The sequence below is a fragment of the Aphelocoma coerulescens genome, chromosome 1A, assembly GCF_041296385.1.
Source record: "Aphelocoma coerulescens isolate FSJ_1873_10779 chromosome 1A, UR_Acoe_1.0, whole genome shotgun sequence".
Lineage (NCBI taxonomy): Eukaryota > Metazoa > Chordata > Aves > Passeriformes > Corvidae > Aphelocoma > Aphelocoma coerulescens.
In genome coordinates, this window is record NC_091014.1 from 69659994 (window position 1) to 69682495 (window position 22502).

The following is a 22502-nucleotide window of genomic DNA, read 5'->3' on the forward strand; positions in this document are numbered from 1 at the left end:
AGAAGCTGATGCTGACCTGCAATAGGAAGAAGAAATGCAGAGGGGCCTTCCAAGCTCTTTGCTACCTTTGGACACGTTCACAATGGCCATAAAAAAAGCTGCCTCACAAGAAAGAGAAAGGGTGGAAGTGAGTGTTTCCTATGGTTTCCTTACACCTACCATCCAAGTTTGCCTGCTGAGGGAGGCCACAGCAGCTACACAGCCAGAGACACAACAGGGAGGACTGAAGTGGAACAATTGTGAGGAAAGGTCAATTTTTACTCAGTCTGAACCTGGTCTTTTTAACTATTAAAAAAAAGGCAACTAATTAATTCTTGTAAATAAATGCCAATGTCTCTCTGCTGCTTTCCTTGAAGCAGGCCTAAATACACACTTATATCCTTCCTGCCTCCTCCCCCTCCAAGTGAGCTCCTCCAGAGCCAGACTTTGTGCTTTTACCTCTCCTGGCATGCAGTCCCATTCCTCTGGCACTCGGACAGGGCCTTCAGACTCTGAGAATCAGCCCCATTTACCCACCACAGACACTAAAACTGGCCTGCAGGAATCCATAATGAGCAGGGAACGCACATAAGAATCCACTTCATTCCTATCTACTTAATTTCATACAGTAGCAATAAAAAGCATCTGGAGAAGGGGAGCTGAGGTAGAGTCTGCTCCCTTGCCTACAGCCAAGGCAGTCCAAGACACCCTCGAGGGTCAATGAGTGAACTTGCCTTCTCTGAACAGCTTCCATCAACTCCCACGTCCCTGCCACAAAGCCCTGCCACATTCTCATCTGGAAAACATTCAAGTCTCAGCCTTCTTGCCCATCCCAGTCTGTAAAGCTCTCTGGGAAGCCCAGCAAGACACCCCAGCGCCAGTAGTTCTTCACTGTCCTACAGCCATCTGAGAGTGTTTATCTGAGCCATTGTTTCTGCTCTGGTTGCTTCAAGCTTCCTACAGCGCCAGGCCACCAGAGCTGCAGACAACTCCCCATCACCCTGAACCCATCAGATATGACAGATGTGAAGCAGCATTGTCACCAGCCCCCTGACAACCTCACCATCACCAAGTGACTCCAGAAGAGTTTCTGGAGAGTTAAAAGACTGGACTTGAAGCCTGTTCAGAAGCAACAGAACAAAGCAGAGGGCAGAGCCCAGCATGTGAGGTCAGAGTCCTAATTCTCATCAAAGGAAGAGTTTCTGCCCCATGTGGAGTTGAGAAAAAAAGATGTGTTCTCAATGAAGTAGTGAGAGCTCCTAATGCATATGTTATTTCTTTCCAAAAATCATTTCTCCTGTCAAAGCAGCAAACCTGAGGCTGGACATGCCCAGAGTAGAAGACAGGATCTTTCTCCCCTTCCTACATCAAAAAGGATGGAGGAGTTTCTTCAGTTTTTTCTTTCAGAAGCACAGGATTATTGCTTCCTAGGAGGCCGGGGGTGGTCAACCCAGAGTGCCATGACCTTCCTAGAGAGAGTGTCCTGCAAGGAACAGCTCTTCCAGGGGCAGTGGCAGGCCTCCCTGGGCAGCAAGTGATTTCACCAAGTATAGTGATTTCTCAGCTACAAGTGATTCCAGCTCTTGTGATTCAGCTCGTTGTGAAATCACCCAAGGCGAACTTGGGAACAGAGAGACAGGAGCCTCGTATAGCAGTTCCACAGAGGTGGCTTTTATTGTCCAGCAGCCCCTGTGAAGGGGAGGCCAGGGACAAGAACTCCCTGTTGAGGGGCAGAAACAGGGGGCTTTTATGGGAAAGGCAGGGGGTGGGGTAGAAACCAGCTTAGCCAACTGGGTACAGGCTATTACCACAGAGAAACAAGGCATACTGGGGGTGGTTCACTTTCTCACCATGACCCAGAGGAAGGTTGCTTATCTCTGGGGAAAGTCTTTTTGCCCTCAGGCCTCTCTGCTCCAAGGGAGTGCAGAGGGCTCTCATGCCAAGGGCTCCCAGCCCTCCACACAGGAGCATAAAAATGGACAAGCATAACGCTCACCCTCCAGGCATGACACACTTTTTTTGTACAGCCAGTGACATTCAGAATTTGTATCTGTTTCTGTTTCAAAGCTCATGCCTCCTCTGTGGATTATCATCAGGCAGGACACTAATTTATGCCTCAGCTTCGCATTAAAACATGAAATGACATCTACTGGGCTTTTCTTTTGTCAAATGAAAACAGATTAATAATTACTTCCAACAACAGTGCAAGATGGATATTTCCTCACTTAAAAGGGCCCCAGCACAGCCCCTCCTACTACACCATTCACATTGTCAACCCTAAGAGTCTCCTCTGCATTACACAGGCCCATTTGTAACACCACATTGATGAAACACAAAAAAACCTGAGGATAATGTCAGACATCTTGCACACCATAAATTCTTGCATTCATTTAAAAATTCTTCTTGGCCCACACTGCCAAGCAGAATAAAGACATTAATTTAGCCCACAAAAAGACTGAGGTCAGCACTGGCCACTGCCCAATTCTTTTCAAGAGACCACACTGAAAACAAACCTGTGACTATATATACATATATATACATATATATATATATATATATATATATACATATACATATATACATATACATACATATATATACATATACATATATGCACACAGACATATATATACACTTCTTACCTGGCATGGTTTTATAACACCCCTGTCATGGGCACATGAGTGTCCTGAGCTCTTGGAAAGAGATGTCACATCTTGTCAGTTCAATGACTGAGAGACTGAAAACTGCAGCTAGACACATTTTCCCCGGTTGCAGAACATGCAAATGCAATCAGAAGTTCATTAAACTTGGAATCAAGTTTCTAGAGAGGCACTGCTGACATTCATAACAAAACAAATACATCTCATAAGCGGATGTTTGGACATTCCCAGCTTCTCCAGTCCCTCCTAAAATGCCAGTAAGGCAAGAAGATGTTTTTGCTTCCCCCCACATTTAGTAACAGTCTTCAAGAGCTCAGCCAGACATGCATTTGTCCTGTGTCCTTCTGTCCCAACAATTTCCTCACAGCTCCCATCCCCTATGGCTGCCCCTCCGAAATACAAAGCTATGAAGGTGCAATCCTTATTCCAGAAAGTTCTTTTGCTACAGCAGCATTCTGAGCACAAGCAGCCTTTCCTTCACATTGTCAGGTGCTTGGGGTTAAATGAACATCTTCCTGCAGCTGCACACAAACCACATCAGAAAGTGGCAGGCAGGAACATGACTGCATGGAGTATTAGTCACGATGTGCTGGTGTGAAAATACTTCTCAATCAACACACTTAAAACTGAAGACAGCTCCTCTTTCTGTACTGCCTGAAAACAAATGTGCTCAATGAATGGCTTTTTTTTCTCTTCCCCTCTCTCTTTGATAAAGTCACGCAAAGTCAGCACAATAGATCGTGATGACTTCCTGATGATAGGAACATCCTCTGTTCCTCCCACTCGGCGCACACTGGTAACTGATAAACTGAGTGGGCAGCTTCTGTGCCAGGGTACAAAACAGAGATGCCCAGCCAAGGATCCCACACCCTTCTCTTCAGCTTCAGCCATGAGTACAGCTCTCATGGAGCTGTATCCTTCCTCTGCCCCACTGCCAGGTAAACAACTATAGTTTGTGTTCAGGTTTTCCTTATCACATCTAAGACCAAATCCCATGCCAAAATATTCCTTTTGTTCCCTCTGTGATCTGTCGTTGCTGTAAGAAATTGCTAAGGGTTATTCTGTCTAAGCATTGCACAGATCATAGGTGAGTTAGAGAATGAAGAGTAACCATTTTAACTGGCTCTGGAACTGAGTTATAGCAATATTAATAGGTACATCAAGGCCCTTACTCCTAAAGATCTAAATTCAACCCATGCTTAGTCCCTTAGTACTATAGTAGATACATTGGTATCAACATAAGATAAGCTGCTGCACCTGTAGGATCAAGATTTAATTATTTTGGGAGGCCTTGGGACACACAAAAGCTTTCCAAAGAATAAGAAGGTTTATTCTTGAAATAAGCTTTTCCACTTTTATGTCAGTGTTTCCCTGCCTATTGTGTTTGTCACTCCAAGAGTGTGGCCTCCTCAGCCCACACCTCCCTCCCAGCTCCAGCTGGAGCCCCAGAGCCACCAGCACCCCTCTAGAGGCCAGCTGGCAGGCCCCCAAGATTAAGTAATGGCTGCTATCACTGACTGGTGCTAAAAAAAGAGTCCCAAAGCTATGACTGAAACAATACCTACCTCTTGCCCAGACCTAATGAACCCACAGACTTCCAGGTGTTTAAAAAACCAGCAGGGCCCCACTTCAAAGAGGTGGGAGAAGATGGGCAGCAAAACCTGACAGCCAGGGGAATATCTGGTGCTGCAGGTGCTACAGCCAGCTCTCCAGTTTGGACACATCTCCTATCACAGTCTCATTCTACTGCTCTGTCTTTTCTTATATTTCCCTCAACACCACAGATATCCATCATCTTTGTCTTTCAAAACAGCTACACTATTCACAAAAGCAAGTGAAACTCAGGGCACTGCAAAGCAGCAGTCACAACCTCCTCCTTCAAATGAGCTGAATAATCACAAGCTTACTTCGGCACCTAAGTCCTCAAAACAGTCTTCCCAGCCTCTCTCTTCTTCAGTGGTTTGGTCTTCTGGCCCATGAGCTGGCCTGACCACCAGTCTGACAGTCACAAATCAGCAGGATCACACAATGAAAAGCACCATCTGCATGCTAACTCAGTGTTTGCTGTGGCTGTACCAGACTTAAATGCCCAAGATTCTTGAAACAGCAGAAAGGAAAAAAAAAATCTGATTTCACCAGTAAGCTTTCTAAACTGTCACCAAGAAAAGATCATAGTAATTTCTAGCTCATTGTCTTTGATTAATAAGAACACTTTTTTAGAGTTTTCATTTGCTGTTTTTGTAGAACAATCTACATCCATCTAAGAAGTCACCCCTAAAATTTATCATGGTTAAAAATGTTAAGTTATATCCTGAGCATCAGAAATGCTTCCATACCTATTCTAAATAACCAAGTTTAAGAAAAATAAGTACAAATACCCCACCCAAACAAGATTATTGCACCTGTGTGTGCAATGTTCTCAGAAAACCTCTCTTTTGTGGAACACAATTCCACAGGAATTAATAACACATTCCTGATCTGTCTTCAATTAGCTGTTCCTGGAAAAGAAAAAACATGTATCTGTTACAGATCTATTGCCTAAATGATAGCTTGCACAACTCTTATTTCAGTCTACCTAATAATTCTGCTAGAAAACACAACCTTCAATTTCCTCGTTTCTTGATTTTATACTGCTGACACATTGCTTGCCCACAACACTCCTATCTCCAGCCAGAGCTTGAATGTTACAGGACAACAGCACTTAAAAATGCTGTTTACCCCTAGGGGGTTATTTTATAATAAATTTCAGTTTTGTACTTTCAACATGTCAGAATGACTAGCTTTAAGCAAGCTGTTTTTCCCATCACAAATAAGCTTTGATTTGAAAAGAGATACACACTATCATTAATGAGATGTTTCTCAGAAAACACCACCATTCTCATTTCAGAGTGAAAATAGTCATCATCATTACATTTGCAAGCCATCTGCTATTTATTCTCAGCTTCACACATGGGACCTGATAGCTGCAGGTCTTCTTTTCCACATATCCTACAGAAGTCTTTCAAAAGGGAATGGTATTGCTGTGTTTAGTCTGGGTTAGACACACTAGAAGAAAATTATATTTAAGTAGAAAATGCTCTTAAATCTGTTCTCACAGAATGCAAAGGAGCTGAGTTTTAACTATTTCCAACTGTGTGTGAAGTTCTAAAAGGATTATCTAAGACTCCCTCTTTTTCTCTGGGGAACTGCAGACAAAGCTGGGTTCACACACCCTGACACACTCCCACTGCCCGTCCAACACATCTGGGTGCATCAGACCTCCCTCCACATGCTCTGCACATGCCTTGGACACATGCAAGCAGGCTGAAGTGTTAGATGTGCATGGACATGAGCCCAGCAGTCAGGAACTGGGGATTTCTGCACACCTGAGAGCCCTGATGAAGCTCTTTTCCTGCCAGCCACATTTCTCATATGAAAAATCAACTTCCCTTCACCAGGGAAACTCAAAGGCATGTCAATTCTAACAAAGGCAGTCAGTGGCAACCTGAAAAACTCCTGAAATATCTATTTGTAGCTTTACATCAGTGCTTCCATGTTTGATAAGCACATGAAATGAGCCAAGTACACTCCAGTGATGTTAAGGGGAGGATCTACTCCTTCATTCCCAGAAGAGAGACTTTCAAGGCTGGCTCCACCATACATCCACAGTGCTGAAGCTCAGATGTCCCAGCAATTTTCTGGAGGTCACAACATCTGGATAGTAAATCTCTGGCTTCAGGAAAGCCTCAAGGAAATCTTGAGCACTGTAGATTGTTTACAGACCAAGCTCTTTTGAGGCTATAGACCATTGTTGAAAAGACAGTAACAAGAGTACAAACCATCAGAGATCAATGACTCACACAAAAGTTCAGTGTGTCAGTAGTGCCACCTCTGATCCACTCTGAGCATTCATTTTTACTGTATTCAGCTGCAGTGGCCTCAAGATTCACAGAAAGCCGAGTATTTCTTCTTTTTTATGTCTACCAATGCATCTCTAGAATGAATTGATCAAATGCAAGAAGGCATTTGAAAATTTGTACTACAGTCTAGCAGAAGAAATAAGCAGTTCATCTTCAGTTTCTGTGTAGCCTTAGGTCAGGTGTAAGGAAGAATTAAATTCTATGGACTGGATTAAGCAAATGGAAAAGAAAGCTATGACCCAAGAATCCTTTCTGACTTTAAAAACTCTTATAAATTCTTTACCATATACTACTGTTATGTTGATTTTTTTTTTACAACTACTACCTGAGCCTCTTTTTCAGCTGGAAGTCATCTGATTTGGGATTTTGTCTTTTAGACAATTTGCAGCAGCAAGTTCCAGCAGCCACTCTTCAAATGCATCACTTGCTGTTTCAGTAAGCTAAAAAGTCTTATTTTTTATCGAGTTCACTACAGTTTTGGCACAGTTTATACACACGATTACAGGGAATTCTACTATACTACAATTCAGCATTTTATCCAGGCTTCTAGAGGTAGCTGATGCATCCAGTCAGGAGCCATGCTCACATGAATTAATTAATTAATCATATGTTTCATACCTCCAGAGCAGCATTGCAATAATGGCTAATAAATGTTCTCATGTAGAAGCATTCATGCCCCAATGGCACAGAAACATTTAGGAAACCCTACCCTTCATAAAAAGCAAGATGGGGAGATTACTGGCACTAAGGCTTCGTAATGCTTTCAACATGAAGTCATCTCTGCAGATCACATCTGATTGTTATCAGAGTGCTAATTATGGGGCTGCTAACACAAGGTCCACCCTGCTCCCTCAAGTCTACCAACTACCATCTTTAAGTCATCAGTGCAACTCCAAATGTTTGCAAGTAAGGCTGGCTAACCTGTCTAAAACAAACACTGAACTGCTGAAAAGCTTCTAGCCAATATTCCTGGCACCTCCACACCCCACCCCAATTCTCACTTAAGGGCAGAGTTGACACCTTGAAAATTTCAATTCAGCACTGGAACAGGAGGTAATAGTTAAGAATGAAAACTTGTCAATTGACTTTTCCTATACCAACACAATCCTTCAGGGAGGGAGAAGGCCATTTTTAATCTACGTTAATGCCAAACTTATTTAGAAAGAGAAATCATATCATCTTCTACCATCATTTGACTAAGCCAAACAAGTGAACCTTTTCCAGTTTCCTCCCCAAGGTTCTCCAGCCCCACATATCCTTACAGCCCTTGTCTTGTGTTATGAACTCTCCTTCCTTGAGCATTATGAGAGCTGCACACAGTGTATCAGATGAGATCCCTCAGCTTTGTGCAAGACAATCAGCATACTCTCATTTCTCCTGAAGTACAAGCTGTGATACACCCCAGACTGATAATTGCTTTCTTCCTATCTCAAATCCATTTCATACCCAAATCCAACATTAATTCTGCTAACTCTGTAATGAAATCTAGCACTTCTTACTCCTATCTGAAGTTCCACAATGTTGGGGCAGGGGGCTGTTGGAGGTTTTTTCCAATGGAAAAAGAAGGCTAGAATAAGACATCCAATTTCCTAGTCTAAGCAAGCTGTGAGAAGGAACTGAATTATATTCTTTCTGGTACCTGATGATCATAAACTCCGTGCACTAATCCCAATGAAAGTGTTACTGAAAGGCTTTGCATGCCAGACTTGGGATCTTCAGTGACAGTTTCTTAAGCACCTAAGTTCTATAACAATACAAACCTTTCTGACTGCTAGATGCTTGTTTAAACCTAATTTTCTTCCTTGGAAATTCAGTTGTGGGAAGGATGCCATTTTGGATCTTTCCTCAAAAGGCCATAAAGCAGAAGAGAAGGGAACATGATGGAACTGATTACACACATACATTCTAGGAGCAAGGGACTGGTCTTTTTTATGACACCAGACGAAGCAGTGCATGTCAGCAAAACAGATTTCAGACTGCCACCAGTGCAAACAATCTTTCTTCTTCCTTCATAACTGCTAGATCCCTTCATAAAGTTCATGTAAAACAGAGCACTGGCCATCTGCCTCAGGCATACACTGCAAGACATTAATTCGCTATATTAAAGTAACAATTGTGAAGCCTTTTCAAGAGCATTTTCATATTTTGATACTGGCTGGTTAAGACACCACCCCACCACTTAGGTATTCAAGCTACTTGCACATCAGAGTGGAGAAAAATGAGCAAGATCAACTAAAGGACATGAAGCTTAACATGTTTCCAGCTTAATAATCCTGTGCATTTATTTCTGCATGATGGTGCCTGTTGAGATTCCAGCCTTTATAAACAACACTTCATTGCTGATGAGAGGAGAAATAAAGAGCTGGATAGATTGTCCTAGTCCTCATCCATCAACTTCCAAGATGCCAAGGACTAAATTTTAGGTATTGATTTCTTACAGAACACAACGCTCCCTAGTTTTTCTCTAAAAGGCAGTGTGGCATTACATCCCTTGAAAATACAAGTGGCATTTCAACCGAGGTTCCTTCCCTTTTCAGAAATATCACAAGCAATTCTCAGGCCACTTTCCTTGGATTTGGGGAATTGGTAATTTAAGTTTGTGAACCAAAAGACTCAATTTTGCTTGCAAGTTAACACAGCCTCATCTAGAAGATCTTTATATGTTGTGTCAAAACTAAATACATTTCCATTTTCACTTTTGCCAGGCTTCTTCTAACAGGGTTACTTTTGACTCGCTGAGTGCTCCCCTTTAATGGGCTGAAAGGTAATTTCGTGGGCTGATCCATATGGGCCTTAAAGCAAAGGCCTGAAGCTGAAGATGCATTTTGGACTCAGTAAGGCCATTTATCTTTTTCTGGCCTAATTCAGTTTAGTCAGAAGATGCATCACTCTCAGAGCATGTCTGCTGAAAACAGATTTCGCAAACAGTTTTGGAAATTCAGGTCTGAAACCACCTACAGGGAAACCATAACTAAGAGGAATGGCAATAAACACCTCACTCAGCAGAGTCCTGAAACAAAACAAACCAAAAACCAGGCAAAAAACACCTCCCCGAAACTTCCCCTTTATTTGAGTCCATTCCCTGAAGGGACACTGCTCAGCTGTGACTGGAACATGGGATGAATCCCAGGCACTTCAGATCTTTCTGCCCATGGAGGGATGGAATTAGGAGAAGTGCCTGTGGTGCTTCACACAGTAGAAGCTCTGTGTGCTTACAGCAGAAGTGCACCTTGAGTCTCACCACAGCTTTGCCTGACACAGGCCCCAGCCAGGCAACATCCTTCCAAAGTTTCTGGCCCAGATCTCATTCATTCCTGCTCATGGAACAGCTTCCTGCACTTAGGACAGCTTTTCCCTTTGTCACCACCTTAAGGGACCTTGCCCTTAAATTTCCAGCAGGGAACATCAGACTTCCACAAGCTCTCCCTACCACAGCCAGCCCTCCCACCCCTAAGGAGAGGGGTTTAAAGCCATGGGCCCTGCCCACAGCAAGCCCATCGTTCCCTTAGGGTGAACAAAGCCATGTCCATGACTTCTGCACACCACATTCCCCAGCAGGTTTTGCCACAAACGATGGGGTGTCCCTGATAAAAAACCACTTTATGTCACAGAAACAATGTAATTGCAAATAAAGGTCAAAAGGCCACACAGCATTCACAAAAAGATAAACTGAAATCCCTAAATCCCCAAATTGTTGGGCACATGCAGTGACAAGAATAGCTGAATCACAATTTATGAGTCTTAAATGCATGAGATAAGCTCCAACATGCTTGTATATAATGCTGGTGTATAAAAGTGGTTTCCTTGTCAAATGCATTAGATTTTCTGCTTATAGGAAAGAATGATTGAACTTCAGCTCATACTTTTAAAAAGCTGAAATATATTGGGAGATGTGATACTGTGCTTGTGTGCCTGCAAAAGTTATTTATTTGCCAAATATTAAGGGATGTATTTCTGGACAATTTAACTTAATACTAGAGAAGCCCATCACATTTACTTTTTTGCAGCAAGCTGATGAAGAAAAAAAAAAACAAAAAAAAGGAAACCAAAACAAGTCAAATGCATGTTCAGGCTGTTCTGGAGTATTTGTTCAAAATAATGAGCTATTCCCATAGAAGAATTCATAGGTATGAAACAACCCATACACTGCAATTTGCTGCATGGCAAACCAGTTACTGATATTAAGCCTGCCTGGACAAAATTTATTTAACTGTTGTGAATATAGAAGTAATATTTATTATATTTGAAAATGTGGGGGGTTTCCCCCAACTCCCCTGCATAGATGTGTGCCAGCTTGGACTGAGACATTTAAAATTTCATCTAGTATTGTAAAAACTGCTCTGTTTTCAAAATTATTGGCAGTCTGGGATTCCTATAGCAATAAAAGCTACAAATAACACTGCATTAACATTTGTTTTCAAGGCAAAGCACCAGAGCCCTCCCAGTAACCCATTTTCAAATACATTTTAAGCACAGCGTATCTAGGAACTGGTTTGCCCTTAAGGGTACATGGGATACTCAAAACCACAACCCCTGTGACAATGCTGCAAGTCTAATAAGAAATGCTGAAGATCTTTTCACTCAAAGTGTCTTTGAAAGGAGCTTAGAGAGCTTTCAATTTCCCTTTTGCTTTCACATAAAAAAGACAGGCCTCAATTTTCACGTGTGACTAGTAATTTTTGGATGCTTACCTTCAGATATTTTGTAAGATGTGATTTTTGAGAAGCTTAGCACCTTGTGCACAAATAATCGTTTTTTTTAAGGCACTGAAACCAGACTGTTTTGAAGACACACCAAATCATGGGCCCTTTCTGAAAAAGTAGCACTGTTCCCCAGCATTTACCTATTCTACTTGTTTCCCATTCCCTGGTATTCACCATCTCTTATCACATGACTCCTGAAATTCTCTCCCTGGCACCCAAAACAGATGACTTTCACTGGTAAGGACTTAATGTAAAGTAGTCCTCTCTCCATGTAATTTGCTGCTTTCCCTCCAGTCATACCTTTAGAGCTGATCAACACTTGCCTTCAAGCTAATCTTGTCAGAAACTCTCTGTTCTGCAGATCACAAAACTGGGGCAGACACTCCTGGTGAAGAGAACACATGGCTCTATCAAACCCACAGCACGTGGAGTTCCTCAAAACTTCAAACGAGTTACCATGCAAATCTATAGTATTTTCCCTAAAAATGCAAGCACATCCTCCTTTATTTTCTTGACAGTGAAGACAAAACCTCTTGTCATAAATAAATCACTCCCTTCCAAAACCAAAACTCATTCTGGTATGAAGAACTGCTGAAAAAAGGTACCTGAGTCAACCACCTTCATTCATATCTTCAATTCTTTCCCCTTCAAGGAATACATTGCATAAACGTATTTCTGCTTGAGAGAGAACAGTCACAGCCACCGGGAAGCTGCACAGGTTCTGCGTTTAGGAGCAGATATGGATCCAGCCAACACTGCAAAGCAATTCTGGCTAAACTGGGAAATGGGATGGAGAGCAAAGCAAGACTATACTGCTCCCTGAAGGTAGGGAACGTCAGCTGGGTGTGCTCAGATCTGCAGTCACTACTGGCATGCAAGTAGGGTTTTTTTCCTTAGCTGATTCTCTTTCCTATGAAGAACCATTGTAATTCAATGTGTGCTGATTTACAAACCACCCCAGTCAATTCTGAGTTATTGAGGACCAATTAATTTACAGCAGTACTTCTGAGTTTTGACAGAATCCAGGAAACTTCTTTCCTGGCGACACAGACAATGGACAAAAGATATTTGCCCTGGGACATTTTGTCAAGGAAAGACTAAAAAAAAAAAATCCTGGCTGCAGGCAGTGTGGGTATAGCATATTATACAGCATATTATACAGCATATTATACTCGCTGAGCACAGTTAGTGAGAGCCTGAGAAGTGAACACACCTCAGACAAATGGTGGGAAATCAGACTGAAGCTCACTAACATTTTGCAGAAAGTTAAAAAACATTAGTCACTTGACAAGTCTGTTATCAGAAGAAAAACACTTCAGTATTTACAGTGTTAAAGAAAGGGAAAAGGAAAGGCTACCAAAATGAGGATAAAAGAATTTACTGTCTCAGCTCATGCACACATTCTGCTTTTCACAATACACATGATTTTCTCTTTCATTTTTATGCTTTACTAAGGGTCAAAGCTTTGTGTACATGGCAAAACTAAATCATTGCTGACAAATGGGTGAAGCCAAAGGCGATTTCCTTTGTCTACACTTGTAAGGAGAGACATCCCCTGCTCTGGTTCAGCTGTGTTGTCAACAACTGTCAGCAGTGGTTGGATTTAGTGCATCAAGGAAAGCCCAAACAATTTGGAAAGAATGATTCAAGCTGAGTAGGTCCCACCCAGCTCCTCCAGAACACACATGCAGAACAGCCAAAGAAGGAAAAACATTTAAAAATTATTAGGAAAATGAACAGTAAAAACCCACCAGATCTGGCAGAGGGACTGAAAGCATCTGAAGTGACTTAAAGGTTGTAACCAAAAAAAAAAAAAAAACAACCAACAACAAAACAAACAAACCACAGCTGATTTCTCAGTTCCCTGACTTAGAGAATTCCCCATCTCTCCATCACTTTGTCAGAGAAGTCTTTTATAAAGAAGCTAGTGAGAATAACAGTATCATCATTTAATTTATTTAGATGAAAGATAATCACAAGCCTTATGAACTGGAAGAAGACCACCGTTAACTAATTTGAAAGGGACTCTGCCACTTGCCGTGTAGAAGACAAACCCAATCAATTAAAACAAAACACCAATTAATGAAGATTGTACTGGTGGTGTCTACCATGACTTTAAATCATGTCACTATTCTCTCTCACACTTTAACAGCCAAAAGAATTACAATCTGCTTGAATTAATGCAGTACACTGTCATTAGGCTGGCAATTAAATCCCTTTTCTGAGATTGTGTGATCTGAGTCACCAACATCTGCAAATATCTTTACATCTTGTGTAATAGCTGGCCTTAGATCTTGATACACCAAAGTAAAAAGGCCTTTTTAATGCTTCCCACATTATTCTGGACTTACAACTCCATGATGACAGCAGCTTCTCAAAACAGCCCATGAATCAAATTTATTACCCAGTTTGTCATGTGGGATTTTCTTAATGCTAAGCCAATAGAGCAACAACAAATCAAGGTCAGTGTTTATACTGCATGAATAAAAATTAACCACACGCTCAAAAACATTTTTTTGACACTGAAAAGGTATTTGGTCTCAAGGATTTTTGACATATGCAGCATTCACCAGCTCTTCTGCACATCTGGCAGTATCTGAGAGAACACCTCAAGCAACATTTCCCTCTCATGCCAGTCTGTCTTGACTCAAAACGAAAAAATAAATCTGGCAGCCATTCTACTGCTTCCAACATCAGTAGTTGCATATGAGAAAGACAATCCCATTGCAGGATGCTCATCCCAGGAACTAATGCAATCCCAAATAGTATAATTCAACATTTAGACAGATCAGTGGTTTCCAAATGATGATTTAGTGGTAAAAGCAGCAGCACAGGAGACCTTTTTGCCATAGAGGTCAGAAATGAGATGGCACGTTACGGGCTTCGAAAACAAGTCTAACTCTACAAATCCACTACCTTCTCCAGCCACAGAAGATGTTAAGATAACTGTTTCCTTCCTTAAATTAGAGCCTAACCATGGGGCATAATAAAACGTATGCTATACAGACATAAACAAGGAATGCTACCTTAAAAGCTTCAGTAATCTTTTGCTTCTCCAAGAGCTGCTTGCAGCACTTGCCATTGCAGAGGAGCAGCCGCTGCTTACAGCCAGGCCTCCTGAGGCACAGCCAGCAAACAAACAACGTGACAGTACCGGCAGGGAAAACCCGGGGACTCCGCTTGCAGGGCACACCCACAGGGCTCCTCTGTCCTACAGAGGCTGCTCTGCAGGCTGCTGCAAGGGGCCCAGGGCCACGCCGAGCCAGCCCCCCCGTTCCCGGTACGCGGCCCCGGCCCTTGCCCGCCCCGCACCTCCTTGATGCGCTTCACCAGCGCGTTCTGGTCGAAGGCCACGGCCTCTGCACACTGGTGGAGGTGGTCCTGGTAGCGCAGGCACAGCTGCAGCACCTGCTGCGGGTCCAGCTTCTCCAGCTTGGCATTGGTCGGAGACGTCTGCCCACTGAGGAGTCCTACAGAGCAAAGGAAGGCCCAGAGTTAGTCTGACTGTTCATACAATTAGTTTAGCTGCAATCCAAGAGACAGCAGAACAAACCCAGCAGACAAGATTTATGAGGGCTGATGAAAAGCTAATTCAGAATCATTCAAGGATGTTTCAAATTTATAGCAGTGCATAGAAACAGTTTGCCATAAAGCTTGGCCCTTCCTGACAAAACCTAAACAGACTCTAAATGCAGGTCCGTAACACGCATCTCCCAGGTTTTCAGCCATATGCAAGTCCTGTTTTTTCTCCTCCACAAGCAATCCTAAACTGTGAAGAATGAGCCCTCTCCTCATCTATGTATGCCAAAAGGAGTTGAGATCTGCATTCCCAGAAGGGCACTGGACTCATACTATTTTCACCAGACTCACAGTGCCAAGACCAGAGCTCTAAAAATTCATTGGTCCCCCAAAATAAAGCTGAGTAAACAAATGGCCCACCTTAAGTTAAATTATTAGGGGTGAAATGTCTGCATTTTGCCTACCTTACCTTTTTTAAAGCTTCAGAACTCTTTTACCTTCTAAGGCTTTTCTTTACACTCTCAAAGACTAGCAATATACCTCTTTTTGTTTCTTTAATATGAAATTAAGATTCCTACCTACAAGCATGACCAGATTTCACAAAAAGCTCACAAAAAAAAGACATTGGACTTCAAAGTGGGACGCTTTTATATTCAGAGGAGCAAAACTGCCCAGAGAAATTTCTCCTGCCCATTGTTTGTTGCCTACATAGTGCAACTTGAGAATGTTTGCTGAGCTCAAGCATGTGTGTGCCACACTGACCGCCTTCCCCACAGCAGCTGGAAAAAATGACACTAAGCTCTCAGGCCATCCTTTTTTTGCCATTTCATTTGCTTACTTTAATTTCATTTTCCTTCAGCATTAGCACAACTTTTTTCTTGTTGGGACACCATCTGTGACAAACTGCACATACACACAGCATGCTTTTCCCAAAACATCCATCAAGCTATGTAAACTGAATTCAGTGACTGCATGCATGTGCCCTCTGGGACTCTCATTTTACAGACAGGAAAAGACATTAAAACAGCAAATGTAAGCAAGTATCACACTAAGCAATTAAAAAGTAATAAATGCCAGTTATTTGGATTGGAAAAGCTCTTCTAAGAATGTACCTCAGTGGGAAATGGAAAGTATTTTGAATGGCCCCTATGCCTATTGGAAGCTCCAACTGGTAACATCGAGTTCTTGCCAAAGCACAAGAACAAGATAGAAACCAAGATGCAAGTAAGAAGCAGCTTATGGATATGAGCAAGTTAAACCTTTTTGAAAACATTTGCAGACCAAAATGAAAATAAAACTAGGACAGTAACTTCATCAAATATGAAGAAGAAGCGGGTTTACATTTCATCAACACTTAGCATCTTACTCTCCCAGGATGCTCTCAATTGCTCTCCACACAAAATGTCATCATAAGAGATAAATAAAAAAGGTAATTTTGTTTTACTGATTTGTGCACTACAATTGTGTTGCCACAGTCAAGAGGTCCAGAGAGGAAACAAACACTTCACCATTTAGTTTCAAAACCCTGTATTAGCAACAGTCAAATTATTTTTTAGGTTTTGGAGGGAATAATCTCAAACAAAATCTTTGATTCATCAATATCAGTTGCACATCTTTCAAATCTACTTTCAGGTAAAGTACTGCGACAAGAACAAACCCACTGAAGGAAATAAGACTTTTTAAAATAGTTTATATTTTATGTTCTAGTGCTTCCTCAGTTCATGAATTGTGATCTTTTACAATATTATCTTGTTAGTATGAATGTTCAAATAATAGTCGACTTTTAACATGCTGAATGCTCACATAGGAACGAAGAGTTCACCATACACCTGAGGCACTTATCCTGTCTCTGCACTGATCAAATACATGATACTATCAACCAACTAATTTACTTTTATTACTAATCTCTCACCAACTTCAAGAGGAAGAAGAAAATTAGACACTGTTTAAGAGATTTAATTAACATGAAGTATGTACTTTGGCCAACTTAGGCTCCTTATGAGAATTTTGAAGTGGAACAGGCCAAGGACTGTAAAATGAGCTAATAAAGAATATGCTACTTAAACTCATGTACTTACAGCCTTGTACAGGTTACATGATGCTAAAAGAAAAATTAATAAACCTAAGCCTCTAATGTCCTATCCAGAAAAACACCAGCTTGAGTGAAGGGAGACATTCCCTATTCAGCTGGAATTCCTTTGTAAGAAGGCAGAGGGGGAAGTACAATCCAGTACAAATGTTTGGACTAAGGATAAAAACCAAACATCATATGCTGCTTAAAGATAGACTATGATATTATTCTGAGTGATGCAGTAGGGACAAACCAAAGGACTTAGCTTCTCCAAAGATCTCTGAGGTAATGCTGACAATGCCAGAGAACAATTTAGCTCATTTTCAACTTGCAAGAAAGGAAAAAGTACAGTAAACAACAGCCAAAAAAGGCCATGGAGCCTGGCAGAAACTCCCATTGTCAGAAAGACAATCCACCATTTTTGCTGCTCACTGTAACCACTTACTAACCATGCTATAAATATTAACATTTCTTACTAACATTCCCCTCTGTCCCCACCTGGAGCATTGCATCCAGCTCTGGGTTCCCAGCACAAGATAGACATGGATCTGCTGGAGCAAGGCCACAGGAGGGACACAAATATGGTCAGAAGGCTGGAACACCTCTACTGTGAGGAAAGACAGAGAGCTGGGGTTGTTCAGCCTGAAAAACAGAAACCTCCAGAGAGACCTTATCATGGCCTTTCAATATTTAAAGGTGCTTGTGAAAAAGACAAAGAGAGATTTACAAGGGCCTTTAAGTGACAGGACAAGGGACAATCGTTTTAAACCAGAAGAAATTTAAATTGGACATAAAGAAGACATGTTTACAATGAGGGTGGTGGGAAGTTGGATACCCTATCCCTGAAAGTGTTCAAGGTAAGGCTGGATGGGGCTTTGAGCAACCTCATCTAGTGAAAGGTAGTGAAAGATGTCTCTGCCCATGACAGGGTGGTTGGACTACATGATCTTCAAAAGTCCCTCCCAACCAAAAGCATTCTATGATTTAATTAATTAGCGCATTTTACTTTTTAGCAAGCCTTATTTATATTATAATAACATAATGTATTAGTAAAAATCTCTCCTCTTGAATATCATTGCTTCCTTTTTAAAGCCTTGTCCCACATTTTGACCTCTCCACTGAACAGGGCCATCCCTCAGTGACTGGTCTACATGTGGTTTGTAAGAGGATATGAGATCACATCTGTTGCAATAACATATTTATTAGGTCATTCCTACAAGTGCCAAAAAGGGGAGAAACAGAGATCACTGAGTGGTTCAGGCTCGCTCCTGAAATATCCATAAGCTGTACCTGGCCACCAGCACATCTCAGAGCGAGCAACCAGCCACTGGGGTACTATCTCTTCTGCACTGAGGAAATGGTGTTCCTGTGACTTCTTCTGTGGGATTATTACTCCCCAGCCCTCCAAGAGCACAGTTCAGCTCTTAAATGAAAAGAAAACAGCATCAAGAGCTTTCATTTCTTGTTAAACTGAATACTCATTTTTCAAGCTGCTGGTTCTCTTCCAAAGAAGGAATCACACCAAGAATCCTCTGTGCACTGTCTGGAGCCTTGGGAAGAGGCTGCTTGGCACAAGAGCGATACAACACACCCCAGCATCACAAGGGATGGCAGCACGGGGGGTGTCGTGGCTGGGGGAACAGGAACAGGAGAATGGGAGAAGGCCTCCTGCAGAGCTCTACTGCATGGACCAGAAGGGTCTGGCAAGTGCCAAACATTGCACAGTCCTGGCTATCCAATTCCACCATAAAACAAGGAAGACCACGGACCACCTTTGTGCCTGCCATGATGAAGAGAAGTAAAATCTCCTACCTACTCAGACACATCTGGTCAATAAAAAGTATGACTGGGAGGTGACAAACAGCAGACAAAAAGAGTCACATTTCTAAAGCACAATGGTGCTTCAGAAAAAACCAGCTCAATACACTAAGTATGTCGTGCACAGAGAAATATCATATATCACTACAAGGCTAGCTGACCCACAGACTTGACAAATCTGTTATTGTTTCCATATTCCTTGGCAAAGCAGAGGCATGTTAAAACCATTTTCCTCCTACTTAGTCATCTCCTTGTTGGTTCCAGGTCAACATACACGTCCAACAAATCACATCCTACTGAGCAGAAGAAAGCTGTTAGTTTAAAAAGCAGTTTTATGACTAGAAGTGAAGTTCTTGAAAGAAAGCTTTTCACGCAATACTGATTTCTACTCACATACAGAACATAGTACCCCACCATAGTTACATTCTGCTGCTTTAATGAACAATCCCAACAACACCTTGAGTGCTTTCCAACCTGAAAAGCTTTAATATTTCTTTTTGACTTCTGTACTTCCACTTGTCAATCCCCTTTTCAACCAGTAACAGCAGGCATTACAAAAAGAAAACCAGTAGGTTGTTAATATTACAGACAGCAAAGCATATTATGCTGTGGGGTCTTGTTACTAATTTTAAGGCCAGGAAGAGTTGCTGTCATCAGCTAACCAATCTTTCTGTGGAATCTAAGAGAGGACTTCAGAAGTTACACCTTCTTAAATCAGACCAGAAGTCTATCTTGCCCAGATATTACTTCCAACATCTGACAACAGTGGACATTTAAAAAAAAAACCCCATCTCTTACACGCCTCCCAAGTTACTAATAAACATTTCAGGCAGAAAAGACTGTGCTCAATGAAGCTGTTGATACTTGAACTTCACTAATCTTTTTTGAAAGGTATATCTTTATCTCCACAATATCCTGTGACAATAAGTATGATGCCTATTTACACAACATGAAAAAACCCCTTCTCATTTGCTTTATGCTCTGTTATTGTGCTGTGACACAACAGAAGTTTGAGCAGGTTGTACTCCATTCCAACATCTCTCCAAGCTCAGAAACCCCACTAATCAGTCTCCTCTCCCAGAGATGACTTTATTTCTTTGATTACCTCTGTAATACCTTCAAATGCTTCTAACCTGAGGCCTTACTTCCCTCTAGAAGCCAAGTCAGTTCTTCTCCAGAGTATATTGGTTACACCTCTAAAAATGCAGTTGCTTTTGTAATTGCTACCCCTTTGCAGGACCTGCTAATCACCAACACCCTTTTAAAGAGTGTGCATTACAGTGTATTGCACATGTCATCACCTCCTCCCCCAAGACCAAGGCTAAATAAAGCAACAGATTCCACACCACAGTTAGCAATGGCTTGTCAGCTTTACAGAGGCATTCCTGATGCTGGTACCTATTTCTGGAGGTTTATTACCATTTTTTCTAAAACCTCTTCTGTGAACACGTCTCCTTCATCCTTGTAAAGAATGATGCTTTTCTGAAAGTCTTCTCTGAAGACAATCCCACAGACTCTCCAGCAAGCTTCTAGAGAACTTAAAAAGCTTTTATTAAGTACATACAAGTAGAAAGGCATTTTGAAGGAAATTTCTGTTCTGGTTTTCTGATGACTTCCTATGTAACCCACTACAATTTGTAATCTTTTGTTCTCCTAACACAAGTTTCTTTTTGCCTGGGTTTGGGGGTTTTTTTGTTTGTTTTTGGAGTGTGGGTATCTTTTTGCCTACAGGTCCCTTCATACTGCTTTAACTACACTGTTTTTCCTTCTCCCATTCTTCAAACCCACCTGTACTGCCTGAAACTTATTTCAGCCATTCTCCACTTCTCTGGCTACCCTCATTTTTTTATGATATTCCTCTTCATAGAATTAATCCAAGACAGTAAAATTTTTCAGTTCTTCTATCCCTCATGAATTTGAGTTGACTACAGTTACTATAGTATATAATAATAATGATAGAGATATAATAGTCATTTCATTTACTATCATTAAGGCAACATTAGTTTCAGCTCAAAAAGAACTAGTGTTTTTCAACTCTCCAGGAATTTTCCTGTGTTCCAAGGGTATTTAAAAACAATCAACCCCGCAATTTGTCTCCTATCAAGCATTTTTAAAGCTCTTAGGTAGAAGCTACCCAGTCTGGTCAGCTTCTTAAATACAGTCTGGCCTCAGTGGCCATGGATTAACTATTACAGTTGTCTTCCTTGTTGCTATTTGCATGGGAAGATTGTTTTGCCAGTACCTTCAAGATTCCTAAGTACCAAAAAAAGATCCACACAAGAAACAGATGAAATTACATCCCTAAAGACGGAGTCTTGCTTCTTGACTGTTGCTGCTTCCGCATGTTTGGAGGCAGCAGCTTGTTATTAGCTGAAATAGAGAGCTCATTTCCATACATTCTCCATGCAGGAGCACTTTAACATCACCTACTGAAAAGAAAGAATTGCACACCTATGTGCAGCAGAACAAAAGGTACTAAAATACTTGCACACAGATATGGTAATCAGATTGACAGGACTCTTACTGACTAAATGCTTTGAATTCTAATTGTGTATTTCCTCTCTCATTCTTGAAAACTAAGAAAAGACTAAATTTTTCACCAAAGCCTGAACAGTTAAAAAAACTTTTCTGAAGGTTGTTTTGGTTTTGTTGTGGGGTTTTTGGTGGTTTGTTTTTTGGTTGGTTGAGGAAGGTTTTGTTTGCTTGTGTGTTTTTAATAACACCTGAGTTAGGAAACATAAACATTTATACACTCAAATTTTTAAAACTCAGGCCACCCTTAAGAAAACAGCAATTAGTTGAAGTCAATTATAAAGAAACTGAAAAATAAAAGAAAAATAAAATCGCTACTATTCACCCAGAAATCTTTAAGCTGAAATGCAGATGACCACATGATCTTTTTCTCAGAGCAGTTAATTTTCTGAAAATCTCACTGAAAAAATACCTTGTACTAAAATACGTATTCACTCCAAAACAAAAGTTGGCTTTGTTGCCTGGGTATTTTCAATTCCTTTGAACTTTAGTGGGGGAGCACAATGACTGTAGGCAAACTGAATAGCTATTGTGTAAGCAAAGAACACATTGGTATTGTTGCGAGGAATGTTGGCTGTAGCAGCAGATTTTCCCTCTACTTTGGAGTCGGTACCATGTGACCCTTTACTTCTGCATGGGTGACAGACAGGCTGAGGACTCTCCTCTTGTCTATCATTTAAGAGGCATCTTTTCTGACCACAGAGCTCAAACATGCTCTTTTTGGAATTCTCCACCTGGGTCTCCTAACACTCTCTAAGTTATGGCCTGCAAGACATTAGTGACTGAGATATATAAATCACCTGCCCTTTTCTTCCTCCACCATGTGTCTTAAAAAACAAACATTAGGAAGAATCAGGGCATTTAGGCTTCTATAAAAGTGTAGATTGCTACAATTCTAAGACAAACCCCCACATTCTTACACATTTCCACCTATTGAGGTCACATAACTTACATTAAAGAAACTTTGAGTCAGAGGGGATTTTGCTGTTGTTATTATTATTATTGTTAAGTAAGTATTTGTTTGTGATACTTCTGCTTTCCTATGGAGGCTCATTTTGCTTAAGCCTTACACTCTGCAAAGATCTCTATATTAGAGTGTATTCATTAGAGCTTTCTCTGTCACACAGGGATGGCCACACATAACCAATAGCCTGGACAGAGTTTTTTGCACCACTGAAGTTTGCAGCTTCTCTCACGTGATGACTTTTGCTCCATGCTTTGTAAAAGCCACACAGCAGTTAGCACAATGGAGCCAGATCCTGACCAGGACTTTGAAGACTGTTGAAAAACACAAATGTCTCTCAGTGACACAAAAAATGCT

General features: G+C 41.3%; 1 protein-coding gene across 1 annotated transcript in view; it reads right to left on the bottom strand.

Moving 5' to 3' along the window:
- BORCS5 (BLOC-1 related complex subunit 5) overlaps positions 1–22502 on the bottom strand; it is a 64832-nt gene that overhangs the window by 6056 nt on the left and 36274 nt on the right. The window contains exon 3 of the mRNA XM_069003428.1: positions 14554–14711. Within this exon, the coding sequence (XP_068859529.1) occupies positions 14554–14711 (158 nt within the window). The remainder of the gene's footprint in view (positions 1–14553; positions 14712–22502) is intronic.